The following is a 13,733-nucleotide window of genomic DNA, read 5'->3' as shown; positions in this document are numbered from 1 at the left end:
AAGGGGCTCCAGGAGAGCTGGAGAGGGACCTGGGACACAGCATGGACAAAGGGAATGGCTTCAAACTGAGAAGGACAGGGTTAGATGGGATACTGGGAAGGAATTCTTGGCTATGAGGGTGGTGAGGCCCTGGCACAGGTTGCCCAGAGAAGCTGTGGCTGCCCCTGGATCCCTGGAAGTGTCCAAGGCCAGGCTGGACGAGCTTGGAGAAACCTGGGATAGTGGGAGGTGTCCCTGCCCATGGCAGGGGGTTGGAACTGAATGATCTTTAAGGTCCTTTCCAACCCAAACCATTATATGAAGACACAAAGGTCTCACCTGCTTCCACACCAGAAAATCATTTGAGGTGGTTGGAAGTCGAGCAGAAGCAACCAGGGCCCAGGAGACAAGACACTGGAGAAATCATTTATTGGCACGGTTGTTCCAACCACAACAGCACAGCTCTGGCTCACTGGTGTTTGAGTAAGCAGAGGTAAGGGGCTATTTTACAGTGTATGGGAGTGCCTGCTTCACATATTTCAGCCTGCAGTCTCAGCTCAGTAAAATACTTTGTGCTTTAAAATTAAAAAAAAAGCTCTTTTACTATATTAGTGTTGGCAAATCATGATTCCTCCTACACAACTATTACACCTCCCCCCAGTAACAAAAATAAGGGTTTTCTTTACTTCCTTACCACCTGTGGCTCAAGAAAAAAAAAGCTTAATTTGTGTGCAAGTCAGTGAGATACCTCTAAGCATCTGCAGTAGACTTGGGAACCATCCCTCAGGTCAGCATTCAGCATCTCCAGCCCCAGAGCACCCCAATTTTGGGTGCTGCACTCTTGCCCAGGGTGCACACACCAAGCTGCCCATAGATAGAAAGTGGATAGAAAGTGGTTTGCTCTTTCCAGTGTCCTCCTGGATGCTGGCAAGATATTTGATCAAAGGCTCATGGAGCTCCAGCCAGGCCCTTCCCTGGGATCAAGAACCCCAGACTACAGCAGATAAAAACCCAAAAGAACAGTTGTAGTGGTTTAAAAAGCCAAATGGATGGAGCAGAGCAAGCGATGCACAAAGGACTTGGTGCAGGCAGCTCTGGCCAGAGCCAGCCCCACAGCAAGTCCATCAGTATTTTGTCACTAATAGGTCTAAATTTAGCCAGTTCAAGGCACACACTAACATTCCCTGCTTGTTTTGGGTACTAACAGTCAGACCAACCCAGCCAGGGGTGCACAAATCCCTCCTGGCTATGGCTTCCCAGCAGGATCCATCTCTGCTGCATCAGCAAGTCCCTAATCCCAGCACAAAGTTACTGCTTCCTGCCCTCCCAGTAACAAACTGGGCTGGAAGGGGTCCAGGCTAACCAAACACCAAGAGGCCAGCGAGCTCCCCCAGCAGTCCTTTGAGCAGGGAATGCCCCATGGCTGCAACCCACCAGGAGCAAAAGGTTGGCAGTTCCAACTCCGGCTCTGACGTACAAAAAAAAAAACGAACAAAAAACCAAAACAAAAAAAACCCTGAAAACCAACAAAAAAAAAAAAAAAAAAAAAAAAATGAAAAAAAAAGAAAAGATAAAAAGCTTTAATAAAGTAATCTCAACTATAGTCTCTTAGAAAGGGGGGTCTCTGCACCCAACCCGCTATCAGTTAAAAGCATCAGGGACTCAGGATTATTTGTGCTTTGATCCAAGGCTGTTACATCCTCTTCCAGTACTGCTCCGTCCTGGGGATGCCGGCCACGACCTCGGACTCGATGCCGCAGTGGTCCTCCCCTCGGAGGATTTTGAAGAAGCCTGGAAGCACAGCAAGAGCAACACTCAACCTCAAACCCCCTCACCGCGCCCAGGAGAACAGAGAGGGGGGGGTTCCCTGCGGGGCCTCACCGTTGTCCCCCCAGTCGGTGTTCCAGGAGTTGGCCACCAGCCAGTACGGGGTGTCGTTCTCCACCCCCCAGCCCAGGATCCGGATGGCGTGGCCTCCAACCTGCTCCCCGGACACGTGCTGGTACACCCCTGCAAGGCAACACACCGACACCTCCGCCTTGGCACCGTGTTCTCCGCACCACGGGGCACTGAGACACGGTGGGACGCCCGATCTGGCGACCCAGAGGGGTGGCTGAGAAGAGGTTTTTGGTTAAATGTGAACCTGAAACTTAAAAGGGTCTGGAGGAAGGAATTTTACGTGGGGAGACAGTGGCGAGGCAAGAGGGAGGGGTGTTAAACTAGAAGAGAGGAGATTTAGATTGGGTGTTAGGAGGAATTCTTGGTGTGAGGGTGGTGAGGCCCTGGCACGGGTTGCTCAGAGAAGCTGTGGCTGCCCCATCCCTGGAAGTGTCCAGGGACAAGTTGGATGGAGCTTGGAGCAACCTGGGATGGTGGAAGGTGTCCCTGCCCATGGCAGAGGGTTGGAATGAGATGGTCCTTGAGATCCCTTCTAACCCAAACCATTCCACAATTCTATGACTGATGCTCAGCACCAGCTCAGCACACAGGACACCCAGAAACACTCAGCAAGGGGCCAAAAAGCAGTTCAGAACAAGGAATTGGGGTCCTTATGCCAGGATTTTACCTAAAATCCAAGCTGTTGCCCTCAGCTGGAATTTGGGGCGGCCCCCATTGGGGTTCCCTCCCTGAACCACTCCCCAGCACCGATTCCCTTTGCTATAAACCAGCAGATACAGGAGATGGCACCTGCCCATGGTCCTGCCACACCAGATACTCAAAGTGTGAGCTTGAGATCTCCTTTCAGACTTGAGCAGAGGGACAAGGCCCACAAAGGAAAGACCCTCTGGATGAAGTAGGGAACAAGGGTCCGCACAGCCTCAGTGCTGACACTCACCAGACTTGTACATCAGGAAATCCTCATAGACAATAAAGGCTCCTTCCACTGGGCCATTCTTGTAGATCTCAGCCATGATTTCCTTCTCACTGCGAGGGACTCCATAGGAGGTGATGCCTAGGGAGGAAAAACTTCCCATCATTAGGACAGAACTGTCAGGCCACACAGGGATTGGATGGTTCAACTGAGACTGCTCATTGTGACCCTGCAAGAGGCCTCTTCCACTTAAACTCAGGTTAAATTCAAGCCCAGCTGCTCTGGAGACACTGACACAGTCAGGCAGGCAAAGTGGGCTCCAGATATCCCTTTTCCACAGGGAATTATTTTATCTGAGTCCTATTCTGTACCCAAAAGACCTATTCCAGACAGCTTCAGAGGGAAGGGAAATTTTCTTCTTGTAGTATCCTCAAGAAACAATCCAAATTACTCAAGGTTGAGACAAATCTCTAAGAAACAGCTGGATTATCCTAAATGTACAGGGCTGGCTGTACCAAGGAGTCAGAAGGAGTTGGCTTTGACACCAGACAGGGCTCAGCACCACACTCTTCAACCCAGCCACGTGCACCATGAGGACTCAGACCATTTTCCTTCCCCAGTCTCAGCTGATGGGGAATAGAAACACAAACTGAACATCTGCCAGGCTGGTGTTTACTCCAGAACCACCAGACCGGGGTCTTAAGGGACAAGGCACAGAAAATAACCACCGTAAACCAAGCTTGGGAACAGATCCAACCCTGCCAACCACACCAAGGAGCAGCTCTGGAGCTGTGCTGTCACCTCCCTTACCATAGTGCTTGTCCTCCTTGTAGGAGGGTGAGTATCCAGGTTCACAGTGCCGGCTGCATCTCGGGGTTCCCCCTCCTTCCCCGGTGCAGGGGGGCCGGGAGCCGTTCACGTGGTGCTCGCAGGGTGGGATGGAGTAGGGACGGCAGCCTGTCGAGGACAGAGGTGACATGAACTGGCTGTCCCCAGATTTCCTAAGAGCCATGCTGGAGAAGGTGTCAGATGCCCCAAGAAAGGGCCTTTCTGACCCAGGAACCCCACAGATCAGTGGGGTGCAAGAATAGGTCTTTCCCCTGCCAGTTGGGCAATCCCTCCGTCAGCAAAGGGTTTCCCTCTGGACCTGTTTCCCACCACCAGCCTCTTGACAAGGAGATGGAAAAGATGGAAACACAATGGGAACATAGCCATGTCAGGAGGAGGCTGAGGTTTCCACTCTGGAATTTACTTTTTGAAGGGGAAACATGCCGGGAAGATCTCCTGACCTCATCCAAAATGTACCAAACTAGTCCAAAACCAGCTACAACAAAAAAGTCACAGCCTGATTAATTCCTGCTATGGGAGCAGGAGCCTTGTGGGATTGTTAAGGGCTACTGGCTCCCTTCGTGGATGGGTCTCCTGCCTCTAGGTGCTGCTCAGGGACCCTTGTCCCAGAGGAGTGACCAGAAGGAGCCACCAGAAGTGGGGACAGGGAGCCGGGACAGCAGCGGTGTTTGAGCCCAGACTAAAGGAGGGAGCAGCCACAAGGATGCAGACCAGGACAGAAGCATCCTGAAGGACATGAACCAGGCAGAGATGATCCTCTTTGTTTTCCCAAGGGTATCTGCCAGAACTTACCCACGTGGGAATCATAGAGGCCCCCAGACACGAGGCCCCTCTCCGTCCAGTACCTCCATGCGCCCGAGGGGTAACCACCATTGCACCTGGAGGAAGAGGCAGCAGTTCCAGCCCCAGCCTGCCCATTTTGGGGGAGGCAGGGGAATGGAGTGAGTTTGAGTGGCTGAAGGAAAGTTTTGGGCATGCTGAACCTTCTTTCAGTCTGTTCCTGCCTTCCCCTCAAGGACTCGCCTTGAGGCACCAAAGCCCTCAGGTAAGGAGCTAAGAGCCTCCAAATCCCAAAGTACCTCCCTACCAGGTCCCTTATCAGCTTCTGCTGCCAGGAGCAACAGGACTTGGGAGACCAAACTCCCTACCCTGTGCTCAACAATTCGAAAAACCACAGGCAAAAGGCTTGTGCCTGGAAACCAAGGATCTGGAATCATGAAAAGAACCTTCCCTTGGTTTTGGCAGCTGCCAGCTCTGCATGGGAGAGCCATCGCTGTGTGCTTGCCCTCCCTCCACCAGCCATCATCATCTACTATCCTGGGGACAGGATGTGTCCCAGAGGACTTCCTGTCCACGAAATCGCCTTTTTTTCCCCCATCTAACTCCAGCACTCACAGCACAGACCTCTGGTGGAGCTTCCTGCTCATTAGGGAGACCAGGAAGACAGAGGTGAAGCAAAGAGCATCTCCAGGTTGTGTCCCTGCTCCTCCCACCCCCCTTCCAAGTGCACAAGGACCAGGAGCAGCTCACCCCATGCCGCACTCGAAGCCACAACATGACAGCAAGTCCTCAGCTGACACCTCCACACTGACCTTGGCGTTGGTGTGGACACAGATTCGGTCTGAAATCGCTTCTACGGCGCCAAAAGCCTGTGGGCAGCCCCAAAACACCATTAGAGCTGGCCATGGGAGAGAAACCAAGAGACCTCCTGGCAGTGAGCGCAGCAGGCATGGGCCTGGCTGGGAAAAGACACTGAGGAGCTCAGACACTGCAGGATCCCCCCTGTTACCCCATATAGGGCAGCAAAGATGCTCCAAGGGCTGGAGCCCCTCTGCTCTGGAGACAGGCTGGGAGAGCTGGGAGTGTTCAGCCTGAAGAAGAGAGGGCTCTAGGGAGACCTCAGCCCCCCTTTCAGTGCCTAAATGGGCTCCAAGAGAACTGGAGGGGGGCTTTGGACAGGGACAAGGGGGAATGGCTTCTTCATAATGCCAGAGTGCAGGGTTAGATGGGATATTGGGAAGAAATCCTTCCCTGTGAGGGTGGGGAGGCCCTGGCACAGGTTGCCCAGAGAAGCTGTGGCTGCCCCATCCCTGGAAGTGTTCAAGGCCAGGCTGGATGGGGCTTGGAGAAACCTCGTCAAGTGGAAGGTGTCCCTGCCCATGGCAGAGGGGTTGGAACTGGATGAGCTTCAAGGTCCCTTCCCACCTAAACCATTCCGTGATTCTATGATTTACACAGCTCAGTAGCAAACTCAACAGCAAGGTTTTTGTCCAGAAAAGTGTGTATTAACAGGACCTTAAGCTGCCCATGTTCTTACCCAGCAGGAGCCACAGGAGCCCTGGTCTCTTATCTCACTGATGGTGGGACAGTTGGGCCACTGTGTCCGTGAGTCGAAGTTATCAGGCAGCTCCATGTCTGCAGCAAAGTCCACCCTGCGAGTGAGAAGAGGGAATTCCCGTCACAGGAGCACCAGTGTAACAGGACTGGTTGCTCTGCACTCTTCAACCTCCTCTGAAGGTGACCTGGAGGATGAGGGCTCTTGTTGTTTGCTGACTGAAGGACCTTAAGCGCTTCTGACGTCCTCAGACCAGGTCAGCAGCTCCTCTAGTGTGTTAATTTTCAAGGATAACAAATGACACAGCTGGTCAAGTATCTGGCAGGATGCAGGACAGATATTCCCCTCACACATGCTCCATGCTTAATTCCATGCATGATGTCCACCAGGCTGCACCCATGGGAACACTGCTCACAGTCTGACAGGAGAGTCCCTCACCCACTCCAGACACATCTGAAGGATCCACACAAGCTTTTACAGGACCTTCACCTTCTTCTCCCAGCACTCACCTCTCAGGGAGCTTGGGCCCACCCAGGAAGGTGCCACAGAGCTTCTTCACATAGCTCATGTCAGCATTTTGGAAGTTGTGTCCTGCCTGGGAAGAGACACGCAGAAATGGGACACAACTCTTCACAGCCACCAAGCACATCGCTGGGACCAGCCTGGTGCTCCAGAGCTCCCTGAACCCCAACCAGAACCTGACACTTGCTGTAAAGCTCAGGGGTCAAGAGCCAACTACTCAGAGACACAGAACACAGCCCCTTCCAGGATCAGCCCATCATGACCAGGAAGGTCCATCTCAAGGCTCTGGTCACAGCAAACCAGCCAAGGAGGGTTTGGGCAGGTCACCAACAGAGCTGGACACCTGCTGCTTGTTTCCAGCCTCCTCCAGGGTTTCCTCCTCTTACATTGCTCCTGTTCCACAAACTCATCAGTGTTCTGCTCCAAAGAGGAGAAGCTCCAGTTACTGTCACTCTGGGAGTCCCTGAGAGCATCCAGCTTCACTGGAAAAATCAACTGGAACCAACCAACTGGTTTGATGTCACCACTGTGGTGAGACTCCCAGTGTATATCCCCCCTCCAAAAAAAAAACCCAAATCAATCCAGTACTCACCTTCCAGGTGGTGTTGAGCTTGTTTATGTGGTTGACCAAGTCACTGGAGAGGGGAGGGAAGTAAGGAATGCTGCGAGCATTGGCGAAAGCCACCAGGACACACAGGATGGACACGGACGGCCACATCTTAGCCACAGAATGGGACACTCCACCTGCAGCCAGATTGGAGCATCATTGCAAACTTCCCAAGGTAGGCTCGGACCACAAGCAACACCCAAGGATCATCACAGCAACACGTGGGAGGATAAAACATTTGGCTGCACCAGGCCCCTTGTATCCTGAATTACCCCAAAAGTCAGGAGAGACACGAGAGCAGAGAAATAACCCTCCTCCTGCAGCTCAGATAAGGCAACCCTGTTTGTTGACCACTGCAGGATTAGCAGCAGCAGGAAAATACTTTTTGAAGCAGATCCAAGGGATTTAGAGGGTATTAAAACCTGTGTTTACTTCCATAGAAATGGAGAATAAGGACTAGGAGAAGGAGTAAATGACATCCCACCTCTAGAGCAAACCACAGGCAGGGCTGCAGCCCCAGGGACTTGCTGACTCCTGGCCCTTCTGCAGTGCCCTTCCAGAAAAGATATCACTCCAAATTCGGACTTTTCAGACTTTGCAGCCTCATTTTGTCCAGCCCATTGCCCTGGGGACCCTGATCGGGGTCACAGCCCCCAAGAGTGACCCCCTACTCATCCAGAGGGGCCCCCACATGCACTGGAGGTGCCTGTGGCCGCTGCCCCCCTGCTCCTCCTCCCACTGGGGCTTTTCAGGAGGGAGGTGCAGGGCACCAGGAAAGCCGTAATTTGGGGAACAGAGATGCAGGGGAAAATCCAAGAGCACAAAAGAATGGACCACATCCTCCTCCCGTGTAGGAGCACAAGCACCATCCACCCGAAGATGCTCCAGGGCTCGGTGGTCTCTCTGCTCTCCTGCCTCCTTTAATATAATTCACATTCAAATGCCCAACTCCAATTTAACCTCCAACACCAGCAGCTTGTTCCACGTCCCCACGCCTGACTCAGACACATCACCAGGCCACGAGCTCCTCTATCTCTACAAACACATCAGTGCATCCCTCCTCCTCCAAACCCTCCCAGCTCCCTCCCACCAACCCCCACACCCACCCAGGCGAGCTCCAAGCCCGGTGAGCAACCCAAGACCTCGGGTGCTCCACAGCAGAGACACTGGGGCTTTAATTCCCGCTCATCCCAGAGAGCTGAGTGTGTAATCACCTTTGCAAGCCTGGGCTTAAACCGGACACGCAGCTCCTGCCAGCGGCTCTCCAGCCCCACGGCGGCAGAGCTGGATGAGCAGGGGACGGGAGATCGCACACATACATCTCCATGCCGGCTGCTTCCACCCACTCACAGCCAAGTTTAGCCTTTCCAGAGAAGAAAACCCAGCAGAGTGTCCTACTTTCTGCCAGCAACCAGCCCAGGAGGCTGCAGCTCACTGTATAAAGGGGCTTTTTTTTTCCTTTCCCCCTCCTACTTCCACCGTTTATTTATTCCCCCCCCCCCCACTTCGTTGTGCTTTCAGCAGGATGCTCAGCACAAAAAAACAGTTGAGTTTCAGCAGCACAGGGGTCCTCCTACCCCTGAATCTAACCTCTTTGAAGTGGTTTCATGCATATTTGCAGGGGTTTCGTGCATATTTGCTTGCTTAGAGGTTTCTGCAGGGGAGGGACTCGCTGGCATTCCCGGTGTCCCCTCCTCGCTCCCCTGCTTACGCAGCAGGAAGGAGGTTACACCCAGAGAAATAAATATACATTTCTAAAACTACTGCGGTTTTTGCCTTGTGCCCCTTCAACATGGCCACAATAAGCTTGCAGGTGACCAGCCAGAGCTGAACGCCTTTTTTAATGAAAAATGTATATTAAAAAAAAATAAATAAATACACACAGACAAAAAAAATACAACCCCAAAAAACCTCTGTACTTCCTCCAGTCAGCTTTGTTTTTTCCGTAGCACAGGAAGGAGGTATTTTCGAGGCCAGAAACCACATGAGAGACACTTTTCTTTTTGGCAGGCTGCTTGTAAATTTGCTGACAGGCTGAAATCCACCCTGCAATGAACGGATAGGCTGCTCACACCCAGCTTTTGAGGGACAGACAAGGGAGATCTCGAGTTCTCAGGTCACCAGACCACACTCCAGGCAACCCGAAACCAAACTGAAAATGGATCCCTGCAGTTTCCCCTCATGAAACCAAACTGAAAATAGATCCCTGCAGTTTCCCCTCCTGAAACCAAACTGAAAATGGATCCCTGCAGTTTCCCCTCCTGAAACCAAACTGAAAATAGATCCCTGCAGTTTCCCCTCGCTGCTTCAGCTCTGCTGCTTTGCATGTGCCCCACAACATGGCCCAGGGCCAGCAAACCCAGCAAACCAAAGAGCTGGGAGCCAGCCCCTTGTTTCAGCAAACAAACCTCGTGCCAGGTCTCTCCTGGGCATGGAGCCTCCCTGTGGGGCATGAGAGAGCTGGGTATGTTCGACTTGGAGGAGAGAACACGCTGGGGAGACAGGAGAGCCCCTTCCAGTGCCTAAAGAGGCTCCAAGAGAGCTGGAGAGGGACTTTGGGCAAGGGCCTGGAGGGACAGGACAAGGGAAATGGCTTCAAACTGACAGAGGGTAGGGTTAGATGAGATATTAGGGAGAAGTGGTTCCCAGTGAGGCCCTGGCAGGGGTTGCCCAGAGAAGCTATGGTTGCCACATCCCTGGAAACAAATTTAAGGTCAGGTGGGATGGGGCTCTGAGCAACCTGATTTATGGTTAAAGATGTCCCTGCTCATTGCAGGGGGGTTGACCTTTAAACCTCGCTTCGAAGCCACACCTTTCTATTATTCTAGGATGTCAACTATGGCCATGAAGATTCAAGGGGGAGCTGATACTCCCAGCTGGCTGGCATGGAATATCCCAACACCTGGCTGGAAAAGGAAGGGGAAATCCTCGATCTTGCGGCAATTCTTCCTCACTAATCCCCCCCTTCTCCTCCTCCTCCTCCTCCTCCGCGGCTTCAGCCAGCGCCCAGTGCACAGCAGATCTATAAATAGGGCACACAGGCACGGGACTGGCAGGATGGATTCCCGATTCCCACTGACGGAGCAACCGGAGCAACAACGACCCCCGGAGAGGCCGCAGCGAGAAAAGGCTGCTGGTTTCCACCATCACCCCCCACTTTCCCAGCTGATCGGAGCTGCAAGAGCTTCCCGTGGGCAGCGTTATCAGGCACGTGCTTCCCCCACCAACCCCATCTCCTGCACACACGCCTCCCCCCACCAAAACCCCACGGCTGCTTCAAATGCCACCAGAGGAGCGGCACCAAACCCACAATTGCGTAACAGCTGCTGCACCCCACAGATATCTGCTCCTCTTCGTGCACAGTGAACAGGTCAGAGGAGCTGCTCCAGCCGACCCAGGAGATCCCGTCCCTTTGCCACCCTCCCACGGCTCCGGAGGTGCCTGGCAGCTTTGGGATAACCCTGGCAGCTTTGGGATAACCCTGGCTAAGGCTGTTTTCACAGGTCACATCCCACCACAGCTCATCAGCTTGAAAAGGAAAACAAGGCTGTTGGACTTCTTAGGACACGGCAGCTGCACCCTAGAAAGCCCTCCAGGTGGCAGGAGGATGTTTGGGGCTTACAAAGAGCCATCCAAGCTGCTTCACCTGCTCTTGGGCTGCAGCCATGGAAGCAGAGAACCCCACCCCTGCTTTGGGATCCAAAACTGCTAATGCAGTTTCTTGAAGAACGAGCAAGAAATAACTACCAGGCAGCACACCTGACCCTGGGCAGGACTCTCACAATTTCACAACTCAGCCAGCTGGATGCTTAAAAAGAGGAAATTTGGGCCCCTGAGTGCAGCTCTCAAGCTCCCCACTCCCACCCAGTGAGGAGGGAGCAGTGAGGCTGAAGGCTCTCCCACAGGAGCTGCTCAGAGCAGCTGCAGCCTGCAAGGGAGGAGAGTATCTAGAGGGAGACGGCTGTGCTGGTGCTGCAGAATCCACCCACATCCTTCTGTGCTGTCGCAGAGGAGGAGGGAAGGAGGAGACACCACCCAGGTGCCTTCTCCATCCCCCTCAACCAGATCTGGGAACCAGGGGCAGTTCCCTGCCGACTTTCCCAGGGACAGAGCTCCAGCTATTTAAACCCTGTTATTCCAGACATCAGCAGGATCCCACAGCCCCCTCCTCTAAGCAGCCAGGGGAGATGCACACAGTGCCCACAACAGCAAATGCCTTCGCTGCTGCAGTCACACCACAAAGGTCTTCACCAAATCACCCCAAAATTCAAAGCCTACAATTCCCACTTAACTTTTATGAGGAAAACAACAACCCAACCCCAAAACCGGCTGTTCCAAGCCCGGCTCACATGACTCAGCTGAGGCAAGTCAGACGATGAGATAAGTCACAGCCCTGAAGCATCTCAGCTCCTCCACTGTCTGGGCCGAACCCCTCCAGGCACAGACAGAGGCACTCACACACCCTTCTCCAAGGCTCTGAGGAAGATAAAAGCTGTCCCACCCTCAATTCTAAAACATCCCCCCACCCCTGCAGGGCCAGGGATGCCCGACCAAGGCGAGGGGGGTGCTCAGCAATGCCCAAGTCATGTGTCCTCCTCAGCACCAGCCCTTTGCCCAGGCCAGGCTTTGTCCTTTGTCCTGTTTGCCAGGGTTAGTCTGTGACTCCGAGCCACAACAAAGCAAACCCATTAAGGATACGATCCAGCTCAGCTTGCTGTGCCACCAGGTGAGCTTGGCAGCACCAAACCCGTGGCCTGGTGACTTCATTACAGCTCTCACTGCACTGTCAGAGCTTGAATTCTTTTTTCCTCAAGAAAAAAAAACAACATGAGGCACTCTTTCCCACACTTACTCCTTTCTAGCAAAGCCAGATCACAAGCACAGGTTAGATAACAAAATCCTAGAAAGGTCCGACTTGGAAGGGACCCTAAAGATCATCTTAATTCCTGCTAGACCAGGTTGTTCAGTATCTGGCAAAATAAATCCATCCTGACACAAGCTGCAGTGTTCACCTCTACAGCTTCCATGCACAGAAAGCACAGGATTCCTCACAAATACAGCTGCACTGATTTATTTTTTTTCTACTCTTACAGTCCAATCCCCAAACCAGAGTCTTGCACAAGACCTCAGACACCCCGTGCTACGGAAATCCCTTCCCTTCACCCGCAACCAGGAGGGAAATGCCCGAAGGAAGCGATCTTTGCTGTCTCACGCCTGCAGAGCATCCCTGGGATTGGCATACAGGGATGGGAGGTTTCTTCCAGGCCAGGGCGACGCATGGCAGCTTCTCCAGCGCCATTCCCAAGCCACGGTCCTGGTCCAGACCCAGGCTGGGCTGTGATCACGGGATGTTCCCAGGGTGCCAAACCGACCGCAGCGTCAGCTGACGAGCGGGGCTGGGGTGTTTTCCCTGCCTTTATTATGAAAACAACGCTTCTTCTCCCTTCCCGTGGCCCTTACTGAAGGTTTGCTGATATTTTGACGGTCCACGGCATTTTTTCCTGCCACCATCCCCACCCTCGAGCCGCAGCGCAAACCCCTTCCCGCAATCCCGCAACCGCAACCCCCCACCCCGCGCCAGCCACGGACAAAAATCCCCACAAAAACAACCAAAACGCCGCTGGAAAAACCGGGAGACGCTGCTGCTGGATGTTCCGCAGCCCCCACGGAGCCGCGGAAAGGGCGCGCCCCCATCCCCACCGCCCCACGCGCGTCCCCCGCCCCGCAGCATCCCCTGCCCCGCAGCATCCCCTGCCCTTACCGGTGCCGCCGCCGCACCCGCGCCCCGCTGCGCCCCTTATGCGCGTCCCCGGCCCGGCCCCCAGGACTCACCGCCCCGCACGGCCCCCGAGCCTCGGTAGCGGCAGCCGGGGCAGCTCCCGGAGGCTGAGTCACCTCGCCCGGCCCGCCCCCGCCGTGACAGCATCCTGCCTCCTGCCCGCCTCCTGCCCGCCCCGGCTGCCTGCCTGCTTCCCTTCTCCTGCCTGCTTCCCTTCTCCTGCCTGCTTCCCTTCTCCCGCCTGCTTCCCTGATGCTGCCTGCTTCCCTGATCCTGCCTGCTTCCCTTCTCCCGCCTGCTTCCCTGATCCTGCCTGCTTCCCTGATCCTGCCTGCTTCCCTTCTCCCGCCTGCTTCCCTGATGCTGCCTGCTTCACTTCTCCGACCTGCTTCCCTGATCCTGCCGGCTCCCCTCCACCTGCCAGCCTTCATCCCACCGAGTTTTCCTACCTCCAGCCTGCCTGCATCCCTCCTCAATTCCGCCTGCATCCCGTCTCCATAGTGCCTGCATCCCTCCTCCTGCCTGCCTGGGACCTTACTCAGTCCTACCTGCATCCCACCCTCTGCCATCCTGTCTCCATCCCTCCTCCTGCCTGCTTCCCTGACCCTGTCTGCTTCCCTCCTCCCACTGGCCTCCGTCCTAACGAGTTTTCCTACCTCCAGCCTGCCTGCATCGCTCCTCAATCCCAACTGCATCCCATTTCCATCGTGCTTGCATCCCTTCTCCTGCCCCTATCCTTCTGCCAGCCTCCATCCCATCAAGTTATCCTTTTCCAATCTGTCTGCATCTGTCCTCCAGCCTGCCTGTGACCTTACTCAATCCTACCTGCATCCCACCCTCTGCCATCCTA

At 54.2% G+C, this 13,733-nt stretch overlaps 1 protein-coding gene across 4 annotated transcripts; it reads right to left on the bottom strand.

Annotated features, from left to right (window-relative positions):
• Window positions 1–391: 391 nt before the first annotated feature.
• Window positions 392–13,349, bottom strand: CTSB (cathepsin B). 4 transcript variants are annotated; one of them, XM_050314793.1, is made up of 10 exons: window positions 13,333–13,349; window positions 7,090–7,241; window positions 6,485–6,570; window positions 5,958–6,072; window positions 5,171–5,289; window positions 4,433–4,518; window positions 3,602–3,748; window positions 2,816–2,932; window positions 1,861–1,989; window positions 392–1,770 (listed from the first exon to the last, which is right to left on the bottom strand). In XM_050314793.1, exons 2-10 carry the CDS (start codon window positions 7,213–7,215, stop codon window positions 1,673–1,675), a joined length of 1,023 nt encoding a protein of 340 aa, XP_050170750.1. In that variant the 5' UTR covers window positions 7,216–7,241; window positions 13,333–13,349; the 3' UTR covers window positions 392–1,672. The 4 variants fall into 4 exon arrangements, with proteins under 4 accessions (XP_050170750.1, XP_050170749.1, XP_050170752.1 ...); XM_050314792.1 differs by lacking the exon at window positions 13,333–13,349 and adding an exon at window positions 12,937–13,035; XM_050314795.1 differs by lacking the exon at window positions 13,333–13,349 and adding an exon at window positions 12,866–12,889.
• Between the last annotated feature and the right edge of the window lie 384 nt (window positions 13,350–13,733).

Source organism: Myiozetetes cayanensis, unplaced genomic scaffold, assembly GCF_022539395.1.
Source record: "Myiozetetes cayanensis isolate MyiCay16 unplaced genomic scaffold, myiCay2020 scf2-11, whole genome shotgun sequence".
NCBI classification, from domain to species: domain Eukaryota; kingdom Metazoa; phylum Chordata; class Aves; order Passeriformes; family Tyrannidae; genus Myiozetetes; species Myiozetetes cayanensis.
This window is presented reverse-complemented; position numbering and strand designations above follow the sequence as displayed.